Source organism: Xiphophorus hellerii, chromosome 1 (assembly GCF_003331165.1).
Source record: "Xiphophorus hellerii strain 12219 chromosome 1, Xiphophorus_hellerii-4.1, whole genome shotgun sequence".
Lineage (NCBI taxonomy): Eukaryota > Metazoa > Chordata > Actinopteri > Cyprinodontiformes > Poeciliidae > Xiphophorus > Xiphophorus hellerii.
Window position 1 is genome coordinate 7,730,321 of NC_045672.1, and position 20,038 is coordinate 7,750,358.

A 20,038-nucleotide genomic window follows, 5' to 3' on the forward strand; every position below is an offset into this window, starting at 1 on the left:
TATATATATATATATATATGACTGAAAGATGTTTAAAAATGAATTGGATTTACATTCTATTTTTCAGCAGAGAAACTACTTTTTTCATCACGCTCTTTGTGTGCCGCTTCCATGGAAACAAGTTTTACACTGAGAAGAGCTCTCTCTCTCTGTCTGTGTATTTGTATATATGGATGTGAGGGGGCTGATGCTCACAGCATGCTGATTTCAAGGCTCTAAAAATAGCACAAGTGCTAATTAAAAGCATACATGGAATAAATAACGGAGGTAGATAAACATTAGCAAGGAGCTCATTAAAAAAAGACAAATGATGTGAACAATGATTACATTGACCTTCCACAGGTTACTGAGGCTAAACTTTGATTTCCTGTGAAGTGTGAAACAATTACAGGATTGGGGGTATTCTTAGAAAAAGGTATTTGAAACCATAACTTTCGGAAAAGCCCAGGCAGGGATAATACTTTATGTCCAAGACTGTGTTTCTAAAAGTATTGGAATAAGTTTTATATGTATATATATTTATATACATATTAAAGGTGATCTGATCACAAAGTTTGGCTTTAAACTAATAAAGTAAATTTGGTCAATTCAATTTTAAAATATTTTCCCTTTTTTTTTTTTCTTTTTAAAGCTCCATCAGTTTAAGGCACCGCCTGTATTTTAACCCCCTGACAAGAAAAGAGCAAAACATCAGAAGAAACAAATAAAATAAACTAAAATGAAAGGAAGAGAAAGATCTGGCTCAGAGACAAAGCTTTAAAAAATACAAACAAGCAGCTGATTTCACTGAATCGACTCGACTTCCAGGCTCGTAGTAGGATGATGATGTCACTCTTGAATTGTTTTGTATTCATTTCTTGAATTGTACATTCAAGAAATGAAAAAAAAAAAATTCCACCTTAAAATCTGTCAGAATAAAATGAGTTGACAAGCTATTAAAACTGCAAAGAATTTTAAGAAGACAAAACTCTTTATGAAGATTAACTTACATATATTGATGCTGTAAACCAAAAATACACAGCTTACACATTCCCTTGATCACAAATAAGTGAGTACCTTTATACAGAAAAGTTTGGTCACTTTTCTCAATTTAATAATCGAAAGTGAATAAATGAATGAACCAACACATGCTATATTATATTTATTCGAATGATCCAAAAAGCAAAACACAACTGTGTTAAGAAAAGGAGATGATTACAATACATTTATTTTTCTTTAATGGATGGAATTACAATATAACATTCCATATATGTAAAAATCATAGAGTGATGATAGAGTGAAATAAAATTCTGTGAAAAACTGTACAAGCTGACTATGTTCCTGCATTTAAATGAAGGTCACCTTCAAATATTCTTGCAAAGAGTTAATATTAGCTACGCTTTCAAGCATGACCGCTCTATCACATTTATGCAAACACCTTAATGGAGGTCAGTCACAACCCAGATACACACCCAGCTACACCACACACACTTCTGTTTACAACTTTAATGATAGAACCCAGCACTTCCAAGCTGAAGGTAAGTCCACCTGCCTCATAAACTCATATTTCACTTTCATGTAGAATATATTTTTGGGATTTTTATTGCTGCATTTTACTATATTTCAGGGCAATATGAAGAGCTTTGACAAGTCACTGGAGATAGAAACAGAGGAGGAAGATAATGTCCAGAAGCACGAAAATAACTCAGAAGCATCCCATAACATAACCCCACTTCTACGGGACTCATGGAAGCCGTACAAGGGAACCCGTGCAAATGTTAAAGGTTAGTGATGTGGAAAACGAGCAAATCTTTAGTTCAAAGACTAATAATCTGGAAAAGTGTCTGTAATATTTCATTTTAGCTATTGATAAGTTCAAGTACAAGTTAGTCAATATGAAACTTATGAAGATGAGAAATAATATTTTATGATTTGTCAATGTGTAATTTCCAAACATAGACTTAAGGTCAAAAGAGGTTAATTATGTTTTCTGAAATGCATAAGTGATGCACAAGTATAACAAAGTTAAGGATTCTGACCACGAATGTTTCTTTTCACAATTTTCCTCGCTAACAAGAGTGCATGAATCTCCTTTCTTCTATTTTTTATTTTTTTGCTATTACAATGGTAATTTGCCTCTAACACTTATCTTTCTGCATTAACATTTTTTCAAGAACTGCGAAAAAGTCTCTTCAGTCATTCTGTTCTGTTTGCTCTCATGTCGCCCTCTACCTAAATGTCAGTCTGCAACTGCTTCATAATGCAAATCAAGAAGCTAGAGAGAAATTTTCCAAATAGAAATTAAATCTTTGTGTGGTGCAGACATTAAAGGTGTTTCGATTTGTCACATGTCACATGACTTTTTGTCTTTAAAGAGCAGCTGTTAAAGCTGAGAGATTGTTTGGAAAGCGTCTGTCGGATTCAGTGGTATGGATTCGCCATTTTGGGCATTTTGACAGCTGTCCTAAGTTTCCTCATGGACTTCAGCGTAGCAAAGCTGCTACAAGGTAAACAAACATACACACACATTGTCCGCTTCTGTGATTCTTAATCTAAGACAGCATAAGAAGGTTCCTGGCAAAGGTATTCACATTTTTTCATTACAAACGCAAGCTTCGAGGTATTGTGTTGGAAATTTATGTGACAAATCAACACAAAGCAGTACACAATTGTGAGGCAGAAAGACAAGCTTAAATGGTTTTCAATATTTTTTTTTTACAACAAAAATATTAATTGCAGTGCTGTGGTTCTGTGCAGGGCCATTGTCCTGCTGGAATTAGAGTCTTAAGTCTTTTGTGGCCTCCACAAGGTTGACTTCCAAGATTTTCTAGTATTTTGCTCCATCAATCTTCCCATAAAGTCTCATTGACATCCCTGTTCCTGCTGAGGAAAAGCATCCAGACATTATGATGCTACAAGTATCATGTTTCACTTTGGGGATGATGTATTCAGGGTGAGGTGCAGTGTTAATTATCCACTACGCAAAGTGTTTTGAATGGTGTTCAAATGGTTCATATTTGGTCTCATCTGACCAGGAAAGTTTGTTTTACATTTAACGTGTCCCTGCTTGACCTCTGGTAAACTGAAACAGTATTTTGAAAATCCTTATCTCGACAACAAGTTTCTCCTTGACACTATTCCATAAAGTCCTGATTTGTGGTTGGACTTCATTGGTGAGAAAGGCAATCAAACAAGGAGGAATATTTATTGAATATAGAGCAAATACAAAATGGAAATGCAGAGGAGGATGACTATGTGCTCTTTTGTTACATCCTCAGCTCATCTGTGGCTTTATGCGAAGCTGGAAGGCCACGTTCTGCTGCAGTTCCTCTGCTGGACACTATACCCAGCATGCATCTCTGCTTTTGCCTCAACTTTCTCCCATAACATCTGTCCCTTCTCCACAGGTTTGTTCACAAGCAATTACTATACATTGCCTATATCTCTGAAGGAACTCCCTTTAGGGATTCCTCCATGAACCTATGGTGGGGTCTGAACACCGTCACCATCAGTATTGTCTTGGAAAACAGCAATAGAAGAAAAATAAATGTATTTTTCCTGTCATCTGGTTTCTTTTAGAAATATCTATTTCTGATCAAAATTAAATATCACTGAGGTAAAAAAAAAAATCCAAGATAACTCCTGTCAAAATCTTTCATAGCTTCATGTAATCACAGTAAATCTGGCTTTGTTGCTGAAATGTTAGTGTTTATGTTGTTATACACTACATTGCCAAAAGTATTTGCTCACTCATCCAAATTATCTGAATCAGGTGTTCCAATCACTTCTATGGCCACAGGTGTGTAAATTTAAGCTCCAAGGCATTCAGACTGCTTTTACCAACATTTGTGAAAGAATGGGTCGCTCTGAGTGAATTCCAGCATTGAACTGTTATAGGAACCTCTGTAACAAATCCAGTCGTGAAATTTCCTCGCTCTTAAATATCCCACAGTCAATAGTCTGCTGTATTATAAGAAAATTGAAGTGTTTGGGAACGACAGCAACTCAGCCACAAAGTGGTACACCACGTAAACTGAAAGAGCGAGGGCAGCTGATGCTGAAGCACATGGTGCGAAGAGATCACCAACTTTCTGTAGAGTCGATCACTACAGACCTCCAAGCTTTATGTGGCCTTCAGATTAGCTCAAGAACAGAGAGCTTCATGGAATGGGTTTCCTGGTTGAACAACTGCATCCAAACCATACATCACCAAGTGATATGAAAAGCATCAGGTGCAGTGGTGTAAAGTACACCGCCACTGGACTCTAGAGCAGTGGAGGCGCGTTCTCGCGCTTCTCCATTTGACAATCTGATGGACGAGTCTGGGTTTGGCGGATGCAAGGAGAACTGATGCTTGTCTTACTGTATTGTGTTGAAGCTGTTCCAGCTGCAAATGGTGGACCAAAGTCATACTGAACCCTATGGACTAGGAATGGGTTGTCACTTAAGCTCATATGTGAATCAAGGCAGGTGAGCAAATACTTTTGACAACATAGCATATCTCGGCAAAATTAAGTAGTTTCTTCTTTATCTTTCTCTTCCAGTGAAAGATTATGACATAAAATTTGGAGAAACCTCTTTACATCAGCAAACTAAATATTCTACAAAGCTAGTTTCAGCCTCTTTGACTGTCCTTGATGTCCCTGCCTTTCTCAGAATCCCTGAAGTATTATTTTAGGCTAAAGCTGTTTTTTCCCTTAGTGGGACCTTTTTGGTCGTTATTCTGCCTTTTGCTTTATGTTCCATTATTATTTGTGCTCAGGCTCCGGTATACCCGAAGTGAGAACCATCCTGTCCGGCATTGAACTGCCTCATTACTTGTCTCTCACTCATATGTTCACTAAGTTTCTGGGTCTTATCTGCACACTGGCTGCAGGCAGCACTGTTTTCCTTGGCAAAGTTGTAAGTAATGACTTGGAGCAACAATTTTCTACACAGGAATCCAAATATAGATGTACTCATGCAACTTTCTGCCTCTTAACCTCTTAAATTCAGGGTCCATTTGTGCATCTTTCCACCATGTTAGGGGCCTATTTGGACAGGCTTTGCAGACTCACGGAAGGCAAAAAGAAGGTAAAACCAGCTATGTGTTCAAATGTGTAAATCCTATAGTTTCATTCTATTTAAGTCTATATGTACACATGGTAAATCCATATAATTTGTATATCCACAGATTTTCAGGAAATCATTTAGGATTTCTCACCATTTTTTTTCCCTCAATATTTCACCAATAAAAGTTATGGTTTTCTGCCTGGGCAAACACGAAATATCAGCTGCAGTTAGTTTGTGTAGATGTGGATGTCTGCGTGAGAACTATTCACCACAACAAGTGTTGTATCATCTCCAGGAGGCAGGAACAGAGATGATGGTTGTAGCTGCTGCGGTTGGAGTAGCAAGCTGCTTCGGAGCGCCCATCAGTGGTGAGAGAAACTGATGTAAAGAACATATTTAATGCATGTGCTGTATTGGTTTCCTTCATATAAATTTAATGCATCTTACATTTATTTTGTTTCTGGAGGATTACACACTGTGTCTTAACTGTGTGTAGTGAGTAATTTCTTCTAAATACATACTTTGTGTCTCAGATTCTGTCTTTGGTATTTTTCATAGATCAGTGACTACATGGTGCTTAAAACGGTTCCTAAAGTTCCATTTTAAAACAGATTCTTTAATAAATTGTCCTTTTTCCCTCTATTGAGACAGCATTTGCTCATCTATTTAGTCTTTTTGAAAAATGTATAGAGTTCAAAATAAAGCAACACACACCGTATCAATTTGAAACTATGATGGTTCTGGCAGGAAAGGTATCTGAGCCTTGCTACTGTGCACAGCACTCTTGTTTTTTTGTTTGTTTTTGTTGTTGGTTTTACATTTTTACATATTCTGTAATCAGTGAAGAAACAATAAGCCCAGGTGTAACTACACTGTGCTCCACTTCACAGCTTTGAAGCAAGTCTCATTGTAAGGTAGTCCCAATGTCAAAACACAATGAGAATTTTATTTATTTATTTTGCTTTGGAAAAAAAACCACATTGAAAAAATAACAAAACAAAAAACAAAAAAAACAGGTGATCCAACTTAAAAATTGTAGTTAATTTTGTAAAGTGACCAAATTAAGTTTATCCAAGTAAATATATCCAAGCGATCATGTTAAGCAAAACATAAATAAATTAAGTTCAGCAAACTTAATTTAATTATATGTAGCAAATTAACATATGTATTTTTACATTTGGAGCTCCATTTTCTTTTTTTCAGTGCAGATAAAAGTCTAGAAAAAAGTTTGCAATATGTTGCAAAGAATCTCTGTTCACAGTAGAGCACTTAGGTTCAGGTCTCACCTGTCAAAGTATTATTTATTTTGGTCGAGAGTTTTGTCTCATGTTGTCTAAATCCTGTGAAACTAATGATAAACGCAACGTTTCTACGCTTACAGTGCTTACGCTGTAAAAACACAAGGGGGCGCCCCATCTCCATTGACGCATGCAAGTAATCGATGAAAAAAACGTTTTCTCTTTTTGAATGAGTGTGCCATGGCCTGATGGCGCCCTGGGCAGAGAACCATGTTGCACACAACAAAGGCCAATCATCTGATAATGATGTTGGGACAAACAGCCACAATCAATATATGGTCAGGAAACTATCTGAAAACACTATAGATGCACATATTTGTAATATCTTTTTGTCCGTTTGTGGTGTAGGTGTGCTGTTCAGCGTGGAGGTGATGAGCTCTCACTTTGCCGTGAGGCATTACTGCCCATGTTTCTTCTCAGCTGCCTGCGGGGCTCTGACCTTCCACCTGCTGTCGATGTGGAGCAGTGATGGAGGTGAAGGGTCTGTCAATCGAAACGCAACGTCAGTGTTATCTGGGTTCGATGTGATTGTAGTTCAGAAAGCAAATTTTATAGCACTGTTCTAAGTGTTTGAACTGAGGTTCTGTTATTTAAGGTTATAAGCTGCATACGCAGTAAATGAGAACGTGTCTTTTTTTGTGTATAAATCCTGTTTAGTTGTTCTTGGAGGTTGAAACTTAAGGGAAATGCTTTTTTTTGTGACCTTTTAAACTGTCACCGTATTTGTTTCAGCAAAGTTATGTACAAAGAATCCTTCACGCAAGAAAGGGAAGTAGAAAGCGATATGTTTTCAGTCATGTTACATTGTGCTACTGAATACGGTCCAAGTGCAAGCAGAAGGTGTATCATTGAATCATTGTGAAGGTGTATTTAATGAGGAAAAATGAACGTATAATTGCTGGGGAAAGGAAAGAAAGAACCGCAGGAAGCAAACTGGTGAAACAATGGAGGGATCACACAAAGAACGAATGCAAAGCAGTACTGTAAAAAGTTAATTTAAACTGGAAAGAAAAAGGAGTCGAGGCAAGTGGGGAAAAATGCCCCAGTTGCCTGGGGTGTTTCATTAAACCAGTACATTTTGCAGTTTATGTTTATACTCTGAATGTATAATTGTATTATTTAAGACATTACCGACAACCAGGTGGGTAGCATCCAAAAATTGTACTCAAGTAAGAGTAGCACTACTTGAGCATATTTTTTGCTCAAGTAAAAGTAAAGCGTAGACATCCAAGAATTTACTCAAGAGTATTTGGCAAATAGGCAACTGAGTCAACAATCAAAAACATCAACCATTTAATATTTAAGAAATGCACCATCAGATGGACCAGTTAAATGGAAATGTTTTTGTATGTATGTGCCGGTATGTTTGAATGTATTTTAAGGATCAAAAATGAAATAATTAACATAAACGACATATAATTACAAAAAAACAAACAAAAAACAACTATTTCTTTCAGTAGGAAACTAAAAAAAAACTGTAGGTGTGTGTGTATGTCTGGTGAGTTTTTGAACAAAACAATATTGTTTATGATGTGAAGTTACTCACAGTGGGCAAGGAAACCAGAAATTTGGCTGAAGTGAGTAGTACTTATGTTACTCAAGTAAATGTAAATGGTACAGCGTGGTAAAATGTATTTAGTAGAGCACATTTTTCCAAAATGTTATTCAAGTAAATATCACTGAGTAAATGTTACTAGTTACAACCCAACTAACCTCTCAACTGAACCTCAAAAATTCAAAACTATTCCTTTAACGGAGACCAGAAAAGTCACCTATTTCAAAGAACAAGGTAAATGTAACACTTTAACATGTTCACTTGTCGGCAGTGTTGTAAATAATCAAATAACTTGCAGTGTCAATTAGCTGGAAAAAAAACTATCCAATACATTTGGGCTAACTGTAAATTTCATTAAAACATCAGTGCAATAATGTGAGTGAATATTAGGTCTTTCCCCGACTTTTGATTCCGATTTGCTTTGTGTCTGCAGAGACTCTTCAGGCGTTGTTCAAAACCAATTTCCCCACCGCTTCACCTTTCTTCCCACTGGAGACGCTGCTGTTTGCTTTGCTGGGGTTAGTTGACTATGACAGCTTCTGCTTAGCTAAACAAAACCTCAATTTGTCTTTGGCTGCCTAATAAAAACTGACATTTGATTTTAATATTAATATCAGTCGCACGGAGAGTAAGGTCCTCTGTGCTTTCCTTCAGTTTTAATTAGCAGTTCTAGTTTTTTTTCCCCCCCTTTCTCTTTTATATCATTTCCTGGCCTCCTCTGCAACCCTTCCCCAGGTCTAATGACTTCCGATCATCGTCTGCTGCCTGAATGAAAATGACTCCCAGGTTTCTCATTCTGGGCTGTCGCTGTCTGAAAACAGGCTGCTGTGCGGGGCTGTGAGCTGCTGCTACCTCTTCTGCCACCGCCGGATCCTGAAGTTCACCAAAACGAATCGGGTCTTCTCTACGATGCTGACAACAGAGTGAGTCTTCTTTACAATGTGGCTGTGAGGCAGCGATGAGTCACCTGCAGCGTCTTTTAAAAGCATCATAATGACACTATTAATTTATTTTTCATCAACTAACTCCTTTCCTAGAACACACAGAGCGTCTAAACGATTCACGGTTGAAAAAAAAAAGGACCAAATATCTGTGTTGTGTGAAAACCTCTTTGCAGGAAGGGTCTGTACTCTGGTCTTGTTGTTTTCTTTCTGGCATCGCTGACGTTTCCCCACTCTGCAGGTCAATACCTGGCCTCTAAGGTGAGAGTCAAAAGCATTTAAAAGCTGAGTCACACAATCAATGAGCTGGATCTATTGTTTGTTATGGGTAAATTGTTTAAAATAGGTATTCTTTGATTTTTCTATACCTAGAGAAAGATACGTGCTTTTTAAGTTTGTTTTACAGATGAAAGTGTGGGGTACATATTTATTCAGCCTCCTCACCAAATGTGTTCCTTGGCCTTCGTGACTCTTTCCATTTCCAGTTTGTTCTCTAACAAACTTCTGACCAGCTGGAGTTTCAATGAGGTGAAAACGCACACGAGTGGATCCTATTTACTAATAGGTGACTCATGGTGACAATTGGATTTTAAAGGGTGAAGCGGGCTGAATACATGTGCATCCCTCTCTTCTCAGATTTTCATTTGTAAAACATTTTCGGAAATGATCAATAACGGGTGTTTGTGTAATGTATAATCTTTTGAACATGGACAGCATGAAGCAGCTGATCTGTGGTGGATGCGCCCCAAATTAATTTTAGTTTACACCCCAAAAAAATCTCAGGGAAAAATGCTTATGGGTTTGTTTGTTTCACACCAGCTTTGGTCGAGGCCAGACTGTAATCTAAATGTCACTTATCTGTGTATCAGTGCACCACAAAGCAGCTCCTCACTTCCCTCCTGGACAGCAGACAATGGAGCTCTCAGTCCCACAATGCATCTGTGCGACTGGAGCTGGGAACGCTGGATTGGGGCTCGTCAGGCGCCCCCATTTTCCTGCCCTTGGCTTTCTTTCTGCTCATGAAGGTACAAATAATTTAAAGGTCAATTATGGATCTGCTCTTTTCTACCAGCCTTCCAACTCCTCAAAGGCATAAAGGCATTAACATTTTCACAATAGAAAACGCAAACAAAAGCCATTTTAACCTTTCAGGCAGAAATGTTGTCTGACATGTAATATTTAGACGCCATTGCTGCGGATGCAAGGAGTGATTTTACTCACTCTTTTTCATGCATTCATGCAAAGGAAATGTTTCAAATGTAGAAATTTGTTCCTTTTGAGGAATTTCAGACGCCCTCTCAATCATACATTCAACACACACTTGAGTGCAGTTCGTTTGGGATTTGTTTACTACGGTCTCCTTCATACTGCATCCAAATGGAAATGAGACAGATTCAGTATTCATGAGAGCAAAAACTGAGTTGGCACACACACTTCCACTCGTGCAAGTTGCGAGTGACTCGTCATCGGCGCAGGCATCAGCAGAGCTGAAAGGATTTAACCGTCTTGTTCCTCTGTTGTTGATTCGGAGATGTGGATGTTGGTCCTGGCCTGCACACTGCCTCTGCCAGCGGGATACTTCATGCCTGTGTTTGTCTATGGTGAGTTACGGGACACAACCTAAATAAGATGTTCAAGCTCCACAAAAAAATGGGTCATGTTTAAATTTAAGTTTGGCAGTCCAATCAAGACTGAGATCCTCACAGTACGACAACCTTGAGTGGAAATACTTGCGTCACTGCATCAACATGAAATTGTGATTCTGAAATGAAGCAAAATGTAGAGCAGAAACAGCTACGAAATCAGCAGTAATTTTCAAATGCTTATTGTCACCTTCCTACAATAATGGGCACCATTTTACAATAAGGCTCCTCTAAAGAGTTTGCAGATATGTTATCCGTTTATCTATAAGCTCTACAAAAACCATTAGTGACTATTAATTATGCATTAATTGAGCGTGAGAAGGAAACTATATGCTAGAAACATATGCTTATAAATGTTAATTGTGCTTCCAAATTTGTGTAATATGTTTAGAATTACAACTCTAGATAAGATATATATGTGAACAGTCTTGATTCACTGTCTGGCAAGAAACAGGAAGATTTTTTTCTCCTTCTCATCCTTAATTAAAGCATAATAAATTATTTGTGATTGATAAAGGCTTTAGAGATTAAGAAGGGGAGCCTTATTGTAAAGTGGTCTTATTGGCCTATGTCATTTTTTGCCAAAGAGATTTTATTTTATTTTTTTTTTTTTTTGCTTAAATCATCTTTTGATTAAAAAAAAGGAAAAAAAAGACACTTTTGGCCGTAATGTTTGAAAGGGGATGACATGTTGTTAGACTAAGAAGCCTTTATATCTGAATGAAGCCTCCTAACCTTCTGACTGGAAGCGTGCAGCAACAGGTGGGGGAGGGATGAATCTGTATTAATTTGTGTCTAATACAGCCAGAGAAAAGTCCACTGACTCCTGTAAAAATGACAGAAAACCTTTAAAAATGCAGCTGATTTTGGAACTAAGTGTAGTCTGAGTTATAAAATGGAATTTGAAACAAACTTTTGAAAATCTTGGTTTATGTTGATACCAGGAACTGGTGAGTGCAAACTCACCAGATATTCTGTGTGTGTAAAAACTCAGAGAGCTTTTTTGTTCTTCCTCAGGTGCAACTTTGGGTCGTCTGTTTGGTGAGGGAGTCGCCTACATTACCGCTGGTAGAGATATTTTAGGACAACGGTGGACATCTGTAAATCCTGGAGGCTATGCTCTTGCAGGTAGAAAACGATATCATCTATATTTCTTTGCTCCTGATAAACATGTGTGGACAAAATTGTTGCTACCTCTCTGTTTTTGACTGAGAAACCCACAGTTGTCACTGAAATAACTAGAAATGGACAAAAGTAGTAGTATGTGATAATTTAGTAAATATTAGCCAATGAAAAACAAACATTTTTAATGTCGCTAAGAAGAAATCAGAAAAAAAGCCAGATGAAGATCAATCTATCTGTCTGTCTGTACGACTTTTATTTATTTTTTTATATTATTTTCTGAGATGTTATCAATAATAGTTCTCTTACCTGTAGAAGAAAAATGTCATAACACTGTGAGTTTTTTGGAATGTAAATAAATCCTCATTAAGGTGGAATCTACCAAGATACTTAGACTGTATCATTCTGTAACATCAGCCGACTTTGCACTTCAGCCTCTTATGAGTCTGACAGCATGACTACAGCAGCCTTGTTAGCTTCCACCACTCTGAGGACTGATTACATTTTTAACAAGTACGATGTGACATCTTCCTTTAACAGCCATGGAAATGATTGCCTATAACAAGCTCCCAGAAGATCAGTTAAGAAAAATCCAAACTTACTCATTAAGGGGGGTCAATTCTTTTGATCCACTATTATTCACCAGTATAAAAATATGCTTGTTAGTTTGACAAACATAGTCAAAGTGGCCAAGAATTATTGCCAAGGCTGTGTATAAAGTATTGAGCTTTCAACCCAAGACAGTCAGCCAATCATTAAGTATGTTCATTTCCATTCTTAATGTTGTATATTTAACAGTCTGCAACATGTTAAATATATCTTCTGATTCATCTGCTTCAAGCAGATTTAAAAATTAGATCAACAGATTTGAACAGTCTAATTTATCCTCTATATTTGTATGTTTTTAGACTTAAATGGATTTTATATCGGGATGCATAAAATTGCATGCATTATTTTATGCTGTAGCCAACAGTTCAACACAAAACTTGCCATACTCGTGCGGAAGCTGCATTGAACATTGATAAGCAGTTCATTTGATCATTGCTTCTGCCTCGCAGGTGCAGCTGCCTACTCTGGTGCTGTCACCCACACGCTGTCCCCGGCTCTGCTGGCCATGGAGTTAACAGGGCAGTTCACCCACGCTGTCCCTGCCCTCCTGTCCACTCTGCTGGCCAACGCCCTGGCACGCTCTAGGAACCTCCCGTCTTTCTACGATGGGCTTTCTATCAGTAAGAAGCTCCCTCACCTGCCCTCATTGAAGAAGGCGTGTCCACAGTAAGGAGAACCAGAGGGGAAATTATTCAATAATGACAAATTTAACCATAATTACCTCAATTCTAAACTTTGAGAGCCAATTAGAATCTGGATTATTGGCTGAGGAGAGGTTGAGGTGGAGATTTGTTTAATTTGTTTTTACATTATTTTCAGACTTTACTAACAGCAAATGCTTTCAAAATGTTTTAGATTGACGCCAGCAGGTGTGTTGTTTATTACTGCCTGTGAAAGGATAGGTGCTCTGACTTTCACATAGGTAAAGCGATTATTTTATTATTGTATTTTTTAATTGATTTTATGTATTTTGTCCTTGAATGCCGAGAAAGACACCTATAAATAATAATAATTATTATTATAGTTATTATAATACTAATTATTATTATTACTAGTAGTAGTAGTAGTAGTATTAGTAGTAATGCATGCTTGCTTTTTCATTTTCATTTAATGACAAACTCCAAAATATTTTCTTTTTGAACAAACCTCCAACGGTTGATCATTTCTGTTAACTGAAGGAGAGATAAGTAATAATAAAAATGCCATTTGTTCAGACATTACTATTGAATAAAATGTTCCCAAATGTGTTCTCTCAAAGTCCCAGCATGTCTCTCAGCAATTAATCAATGAATAGCAAACTAAGTTATAAAAAAAGTTGATTCTGTAAAACCAACAGTCACACATTGTTATAAACTAAATTATTTTTGCAATAAATCTGCTTTGAAAGAGCACTTTTATTGGTTTCAAAAGAGCCACTCTCTAAATGGATAGTTAAAATTGAATAAGCAATTTCAAAATGAAATTGGACTTTAATTAACCAGATAAGACCACAAACATTATGAAACTTTGTAGATAATTTCAGTCAGTTTGTACCACTGCAGAAACCACTGAACAATAGTTTCTTTAAAGAGCAAACTTTTGTAATAAAAGAAATAATAAATGTATTTCACAGTAAGAATTTATTTTCACATCTTCAATGATTAATAATATATTAATTATTATTATCTATTTATATAAAAGTAGATAGCTAGCTAGCTAGCTAGCTAGATAGCTAGATAGATAGATAGATAGATAGATAAAGGGCTCTAACCTAAAATTTACAGAAAAAATGGAGTGCAATTTAATTTATTTATTTATTCCAAACATATTCACAAATCAAATACCATTGAAAAATAGTATAATTTTTTTAATAACAAATTGTTTGAAAAGGAGGCATGCAGAAGTATAAACTTACTCTTAATCCTACCCTGGCCCCCGTTCCTCTATTTGTCTTATTTTTTCTACACATTATTCTTTATTTAAGGAAAAAAGAAAACATAAATATGTAATATAAGATATGTTATACTGTATGCTGTTACAACTGAATTGTGTCAATATCTGAATTCAGTAAAATCAACTGTTGGAAGACATATTCAGTTTTCCTGTCTGATTGTACACTTGTAGCATCCCTAGATGGTTTTGTCTGAGGTTTTATGTAATTTGTGTCCTTTTAGGCTTCCGTCCGCACCACTGGGGCAGGTTCTGGGGGTGAACTCAGTGCAGCTTCAGAAAGCGGCTGGGCCAGCAGAGGTTCAGTCTGCTGTCAGCAACAGCAGTGAAGCACGAATCCCTGTGGTGGACACACACGGTACGCAAAGAGCTGTAGATATACACACACTCTACTGACTCAGACCACACCCACAGAAAGCAAAGACAGGAGAAGTGTGGTGGCTTACATACACAAAATCTACAACGTTCTTTAGAAAGTGATGTGAAAGTCATTATTACTCTGCGAGATTGGCTGAAGCAGTTCAGCGGAGTGAAAGTCCTCACAGGGAAGACAATTTTGTGAAAATAGACTTCTGAGCCTCTCAGCAGCAATCAAATGGGGCAATTTTCATGTCTGGAACTTTTGATCCATCAAAATACTGATTGCCTTACTTTTACACCACCTATGAAGAAAATGTTACCTTTTTTGGTTCTGCTTTGTTTTTGTCAGAGTCGCAGGTTTTTCTGGGCTCCGTTCTGCGGTCGGAGCTGCTGCTGTTCCTGCATCGCTGTCAGACTCAGGTAAACGGGTGCACACAAACGCAGGGATTGCTGCAAAGCGCGGAGAAAGCTGTTTAGAAAGCAATCCTTGTCTTTGAAATCCCCTTGGGTGGAAAAAAAAAGGAGGACGGAAGCGTGATGTACAGACCGGGCTGCAGAGAGTCTGATGTAAAAACTCATTTTATTACAGCTCATCCATCTGAAGGCAACATCTATTCACAAGTAAATGCTGCTTATCAAATGATTGCGCCACAGCTTTGGTCAAGGATTAAGTTTAAGAATATATGAAAAGAGACTTTTGAGAGGTCAGTGAGAACAGCTGAGGCTGAATCCTACTTCACAAATTGGATGATTTTTGCTTTTGCGCAGGGCATTGAGGGACGACTGGACGAGGTTTGCAGCATACATCCAAACTCAGTCGTGTTGTCGCCTCACAACACAGTGCAGGAGGTAAGGAGATTCATAACACACTAAATCAACTTCAGACCGAGTCTGAGATTCCACACTACAAAAACACAAAATCTTACCAAGTATTTTTGTCAAGTTTCTAGTGCAAATATCTTAGTACACTCAAGTAGACAAAACTGACTTAAACGTAAATTATCAGCAAGGCACAGGAGTTTATTTTAAGTCAACAATAAAAAGCATTAGTTTCACTGGCAGATCATTTCACATTTAGCATTAGCAAAATATTTTGTAATGAGTGGAGAAATCTGCCAGTGGAACCAGTGCATTTTTATCAATATTAACAAATTACTGACTAAAATCAAGCTCCTAAAAGACTTACAAGAAGAGTCTTGTAAGTTAGCTTTGTCTTATTTCAAGTGTGCAAAGACATTTGCAGTAGAAATAAACAAAATATACAAAAAAAACATTTTTTTTTCTTCCCATAAATATGTATATATGCACAGTTTTCTTACTAAAGAAGAGTGTTGAGTGTTGTATTATCAATCTGTGTACTCTGGGACTCGTAAGTGCTTATCGCAGAGACAAATTTAGCGAAGAAACAGTCCCTATCGTGGTTTGTTTTAGCAAATAGCGATCCCTGGCTCTGATCAAAAGGTATAAATCCAAACAGTTTGTGTCCAGGATGTGTAGGGTCCCGTGCAAATCCTGGAAGGGGGGGATTGTCAGCCCAGATGATCGTCTCTTCAGACCCAATTCCTTGTTGCAGTCTGGTCCTGTCATGGTTTGTGTCTGAGCAGAACCACACACTGGATGTGAATAGGACAGACTGAGTAACGGCTGTGTGGAAGAAGACCAGAAGTCTCTGCTAGGCGTCTTCTGAACAGCCGCTACGCACCATAAAATTAGTCGATCTGATCCTTGACTGGCCCAGATTGGTGATCAGATGGTGACAAATGACCAGGATGCGTTTTAAATGACTTCTTCAGTTCGTCTCATGATTTCAAGTATTGTTCACGTTTATCAAGCCAAGAAACAAAATGCGTTTGCATTTCTATTTTTAACGTTGCAGACTGGCTGGAACTGTGGGACGTGAGTTCGCGTGAACACTTACTGCAGATTTAGACAACAAAATGAAAAACTCAGCGTATGTAGGCCATTTGAATAAAAGTGCGAGGCTACAGACACAGCAAAAACAAGTCATTTATGGAGACTGTGCATACAGCAGAAAATTGCTATAATGCAGCAGAGGATAGAGAAAGTACATAATGCAAGCGGCATCTTCCTCGTTTCCTCAAAGCTTTGGTTGTTCGAGTGTGTAGTACAGCCATGTTTTTGTCCCCGTCACTAAAACCAAAACTATAAGTCACTCTATCACTTGAATCAGACATTGTGGGTATTCTTCACATTTCTCACAATAAGTTGTAGTAGTTTTGCCCATTGCTCCTGATAGAACTGCTCACAGTTTTTCATTTATGCTCATATATCTTCTCTGGGACTCAAAGCGAGCCTTCTGAGAATCATTCCCAGAATCTGCGGGTTTTTTGCAGCATTTCATGTTTCGGTCCAGGCAGGCAGCTGGCTTTGAGCAACAGAAACATCTTTGCACAGCAGGGCACTAAGCAGCAGATTGATAGAGCTCAGCGCAGCTTTTAGCACGGGGCACGCATTTTCCTCTGGACTCCGAGGACCAGCAGCATGACACAAAGATGAGTAATCGTATTCAGGAGCTGGATGGATGAAAACAACCTCCTTTTAGTCTGAAATCCGTGAGGAAAAGGACAATATAGTCTTGATATTTTTTAGAGTGAATGTCTGTCATCGGAAACACTGTTAAAATCATAAAACACTAACCTGAAACACAGACACACTCGTTAATAAGTTAAACAATTTCTCCTCTTTGGGGGGGAGGGAAAGAAATATTAAGAAATACTGGCCTTAAAGAAAAACCCTCAGCACCTTTGCAGTCTTCCCTTTGCAGGGTCCTTACAGATGGACAGCTTAAAATCACAGGTTGTCTGTTAGGTTTGGTCTTCGGGACCAAGGTGGCCATGGAAGCATTTCTATGGCGTTTGATATCCTGTTAAGGTTTTTTTCTTTGTTTTCTTGCTGACTCCATCGTGTTATGACATCATAACATGATGTCCACAAAATCCAGTCTAGTGATCAGAGGTTAAAAAAAAGAAGAAAGACTGGCTGATTAGGGTCATGCTTATGATCCTGGTAAACAGAAAGATAAAAAGGATTTTTCAAGAAGCTTACAAAAAGTAAACATTAAATTTAAAATAGTTTTTAATTTGTTCCCCCATGTGCCGGGAGAACATGCAAACTCTTTAAACCACAAAAAACTTAAGAAATTGTATTTCTTAACAAGGATTCTTTTTATTACATATGGACTAAATTTATGGGTTGGATTTTCTTTTTACTGCAAAACTGTGGTACAACAATTAAAAATGTATGTGTAAGGTTTTCACAAGGTGCTACGAGGAATACCAACACATTTCTACGCACCAGTAGATTTATTCCTTTCTCATAAGCAGAAAATGATGATGCAAACAACTTTTTTTTTTTTTTTTAAATCTGTAGTTTCTTTTTCTTCTATTTCAGGCCTACAACATGCTGAGCGTTGCTCCAACTCAGACCATATTTGTGGCTGAGAGAGGAAAGCTGGTGGGACAGATCACATGGTCAGAGGTACGAACTACTGAGGAATATGTGAATTTTTACTGTTCCCCACAAATACTCTGACCTCTGATACATTGATCATCAGGGAGCAAACAGTTGCTCAAGGTTTTGCGACTCTCTCTCTCTCTCTTTTTTCAGATGAAACTAATTTTGGAGGGCTTGGCCAAGGAAATCTAAGCAGCGATCAGCACTTCCTGTCATAAAATGTAACCCCACATGAATACCATCTCTCTCCGATTAGCATGCGGCAAAGCCCACATCCGATAAGGCTATCACTTCTTCATTCCCCAAGTGTAACGATGTTTGCACATCAACAAAACTGTAATTAACCGTCGACTCCGACGGTAAATATTCATTAAAGCTTTTTTTTTTGCCTTTAATTATAATCAGTGGTGATGGGTCCAGAAACGAGAGAGCGCACATCATTCAGCGATCTGTGCTGTTTGACATGGTAATGAGATAAATACGTTTGCACACGGTGATAATGTTTAGCAGATGTGAACACTAAGGCTATTTCAGTAGCTTATTCACCAGTTGCCACAATGAACTCTGTGCTGTTTTCTTCTTCTGATAACCAAGTCTCACTCGGTGTTTGGTGAGTGAGACTCCATTTGTGTGATGGAACAGCGCATAACAGAGCATTTTTTAAATAAAGTATATTATATATATTCTTTCTCACAATTATGTGCTATTTGCGTTGGTATCTTGCATAAAATCCCAATGAAATACACTGAAGGACTTGGCTGTAACATGACAGAGCGGTGTGAAAGACAGAGGTGTGCTCTGCTGTGGACTCTTCCTCTCTGTCTATTTGGCTGAACGTGGCTGTGAGGGCGCAGAGGCCTCATATTATTTTAGAGATGTTTCAGTCTGTGAGGTAACATCCTACTTGCCTTCGCGATAAGATGAGCTTTTCCAACTCTGAACCGATCCAGCGACATTCGAGCAGTCTGTAGATGAGTCTGTGGAAAATGATGAAAATCCACAAGATGCCTGGAAAAGTTGTTGATCAAAAGTACTTTAAAGATTTCAGGAAAATTTCTCATCTGAATTTAAAAAAAATGCTAACGATGGTTTAAAACTTTTTTACAATGTTTTCCCAAAATATTTTTCATGCACATATTTCCTTTGCCTCTCAGTGTCATGTCTGCTACCTAAATAACCCCACGTTATGATGCAGAGGGGAAATAGACCATCATTACTTCTGTACTTTGCTGAAGGGCTGTGGTGAGTCACTGGAAACCATTTGTTCAAGTGCATCGACCGTCTGATCTCAAACAACAGGGGGGAAGCAGCCATGATGCGCAGCACAGCGTCATTTTGTAAAGACGTCCCTCGAAAGATTACGATGACAGGTCGCACCAACCGCTCCTTTCAGCGTCCCCCTCTCGTTTTCTTTCTCTCTGTCTCTCTGTAACACGCAGGGTTGCTGACGTACGTACAGAAACACAAACCAATGACGCGTGAGCGGCTCCTTTCCTCCCTCGCTGTATTTCCTAAACCTTGCCGTTTCTCCTCGCTGCACCTGGGGGCTTTCAGAAGGAAAAGTGTGAATTATAGCTAATCATGTTTCTGACTCAGACAGATAATTGGATGGAGGACTTTTTTTTCCAGTTGAGAAATCTTAAGAGGACAGATTTTTCTTTTTTTCTGTTATTCTCACTTAGTCAAGGTCAGCTCTTTAGTCCTTCACAGTGAGGACTGAACTCATTGTTCTCCCTCCCCTGCTATATTATCTTTTTACTTTCATGAACATTGAAAATAATCCTACATAAAGTTCTTCTGTTTCTCGTGCATCTCTTCTCTGTCTTTTGTAAGCCGCAGCAGCTCTGATTCTGCTGGCGGTTTCTTCCTGTTAAAGGGGAATTTTCCTCTCCATTGTTGCTACATGCATGCTCAGCGTGAGGGATTGCTGTAAAGTCAATGACTCGATGCAATTTGTTGGATTTTCTTAGATACTGTAATTTTTGATAACTGGGATCGGAATCTGTGTGTGATTAAAGTAATTTTTTTAATGCTTTTGTAGTGACATTTGTTGTGAATTGGCACTATATAAATGAA

The 20,038-nt window shown here is 38.0% G+C and overlaps 1 protein-coding gene across 1 annotated transcript; it reads left to right on the plus strand.

The window, feature by feature from the left end:
* The first annotated feature begins 569 nt into the window (after positions 1-569).
* On the plus strand, positions 570-19,994 carry clcnk (chloride channel K). The gene is made up of 20 exons (XM_032571493.1): positions 570-1,517; positions 1,607-1,763; positions 2,355-2,486; positions 3,258-3,386; positions 4,742-4,881; positions 4,975-5,052; positions 5,327-5,399; positions 6,678-6,803; positions 8,318-8,402; positions 8,706-8,807; positions 9,002-9,086; positions 9,695-9,850; positions 10,357-10,426; positions 11,486-11,596; positions 12,649-12,865; positions 14,353-14,486; positions 14,838-14,908; positions 15,257-15,337; positions 17,900-17,986; positions 18,116-19,994. The coding sequence occupies exons 1-20, from the start codon at positions 1,422-1,424 to the stop codon at positions 18,152-18,154; spliced, it is 2,169 nt and encodes a 722-aa protein (XP_032427384.1). The 5' UTR covers positions 570-1,421; the 3' UTR covers positions 18,155-19,994.
* Positions 19,995-20,038: the final 44 nt, after the last annotated feature.

Excerpts from the sequence above, each read along its gene's own strand:
- clcnk (XM_032571493.1), top strand. The coding sequence starts at position 1,422 with ATGGAGGTCAGTCACAACCCAGATACACACCCAGCTACACCACACACA. Across the intron at positions 8,403-8,705 it reads CTGCTGTTTGCTTTGCTGGG|GCTGCTGTGCGGGGCTGTGA; the intron begins GTTAGTTGACTA and ends GTCTGAAAACAG. Across the intron at positions 8,808-9,001 it reads TCTACGATGCTGACAACAGA|GAAGGGTCTGTACTCTGGTC; the intron begins GTGAGTCTTCTT and ends ACCTCTTTGCAG.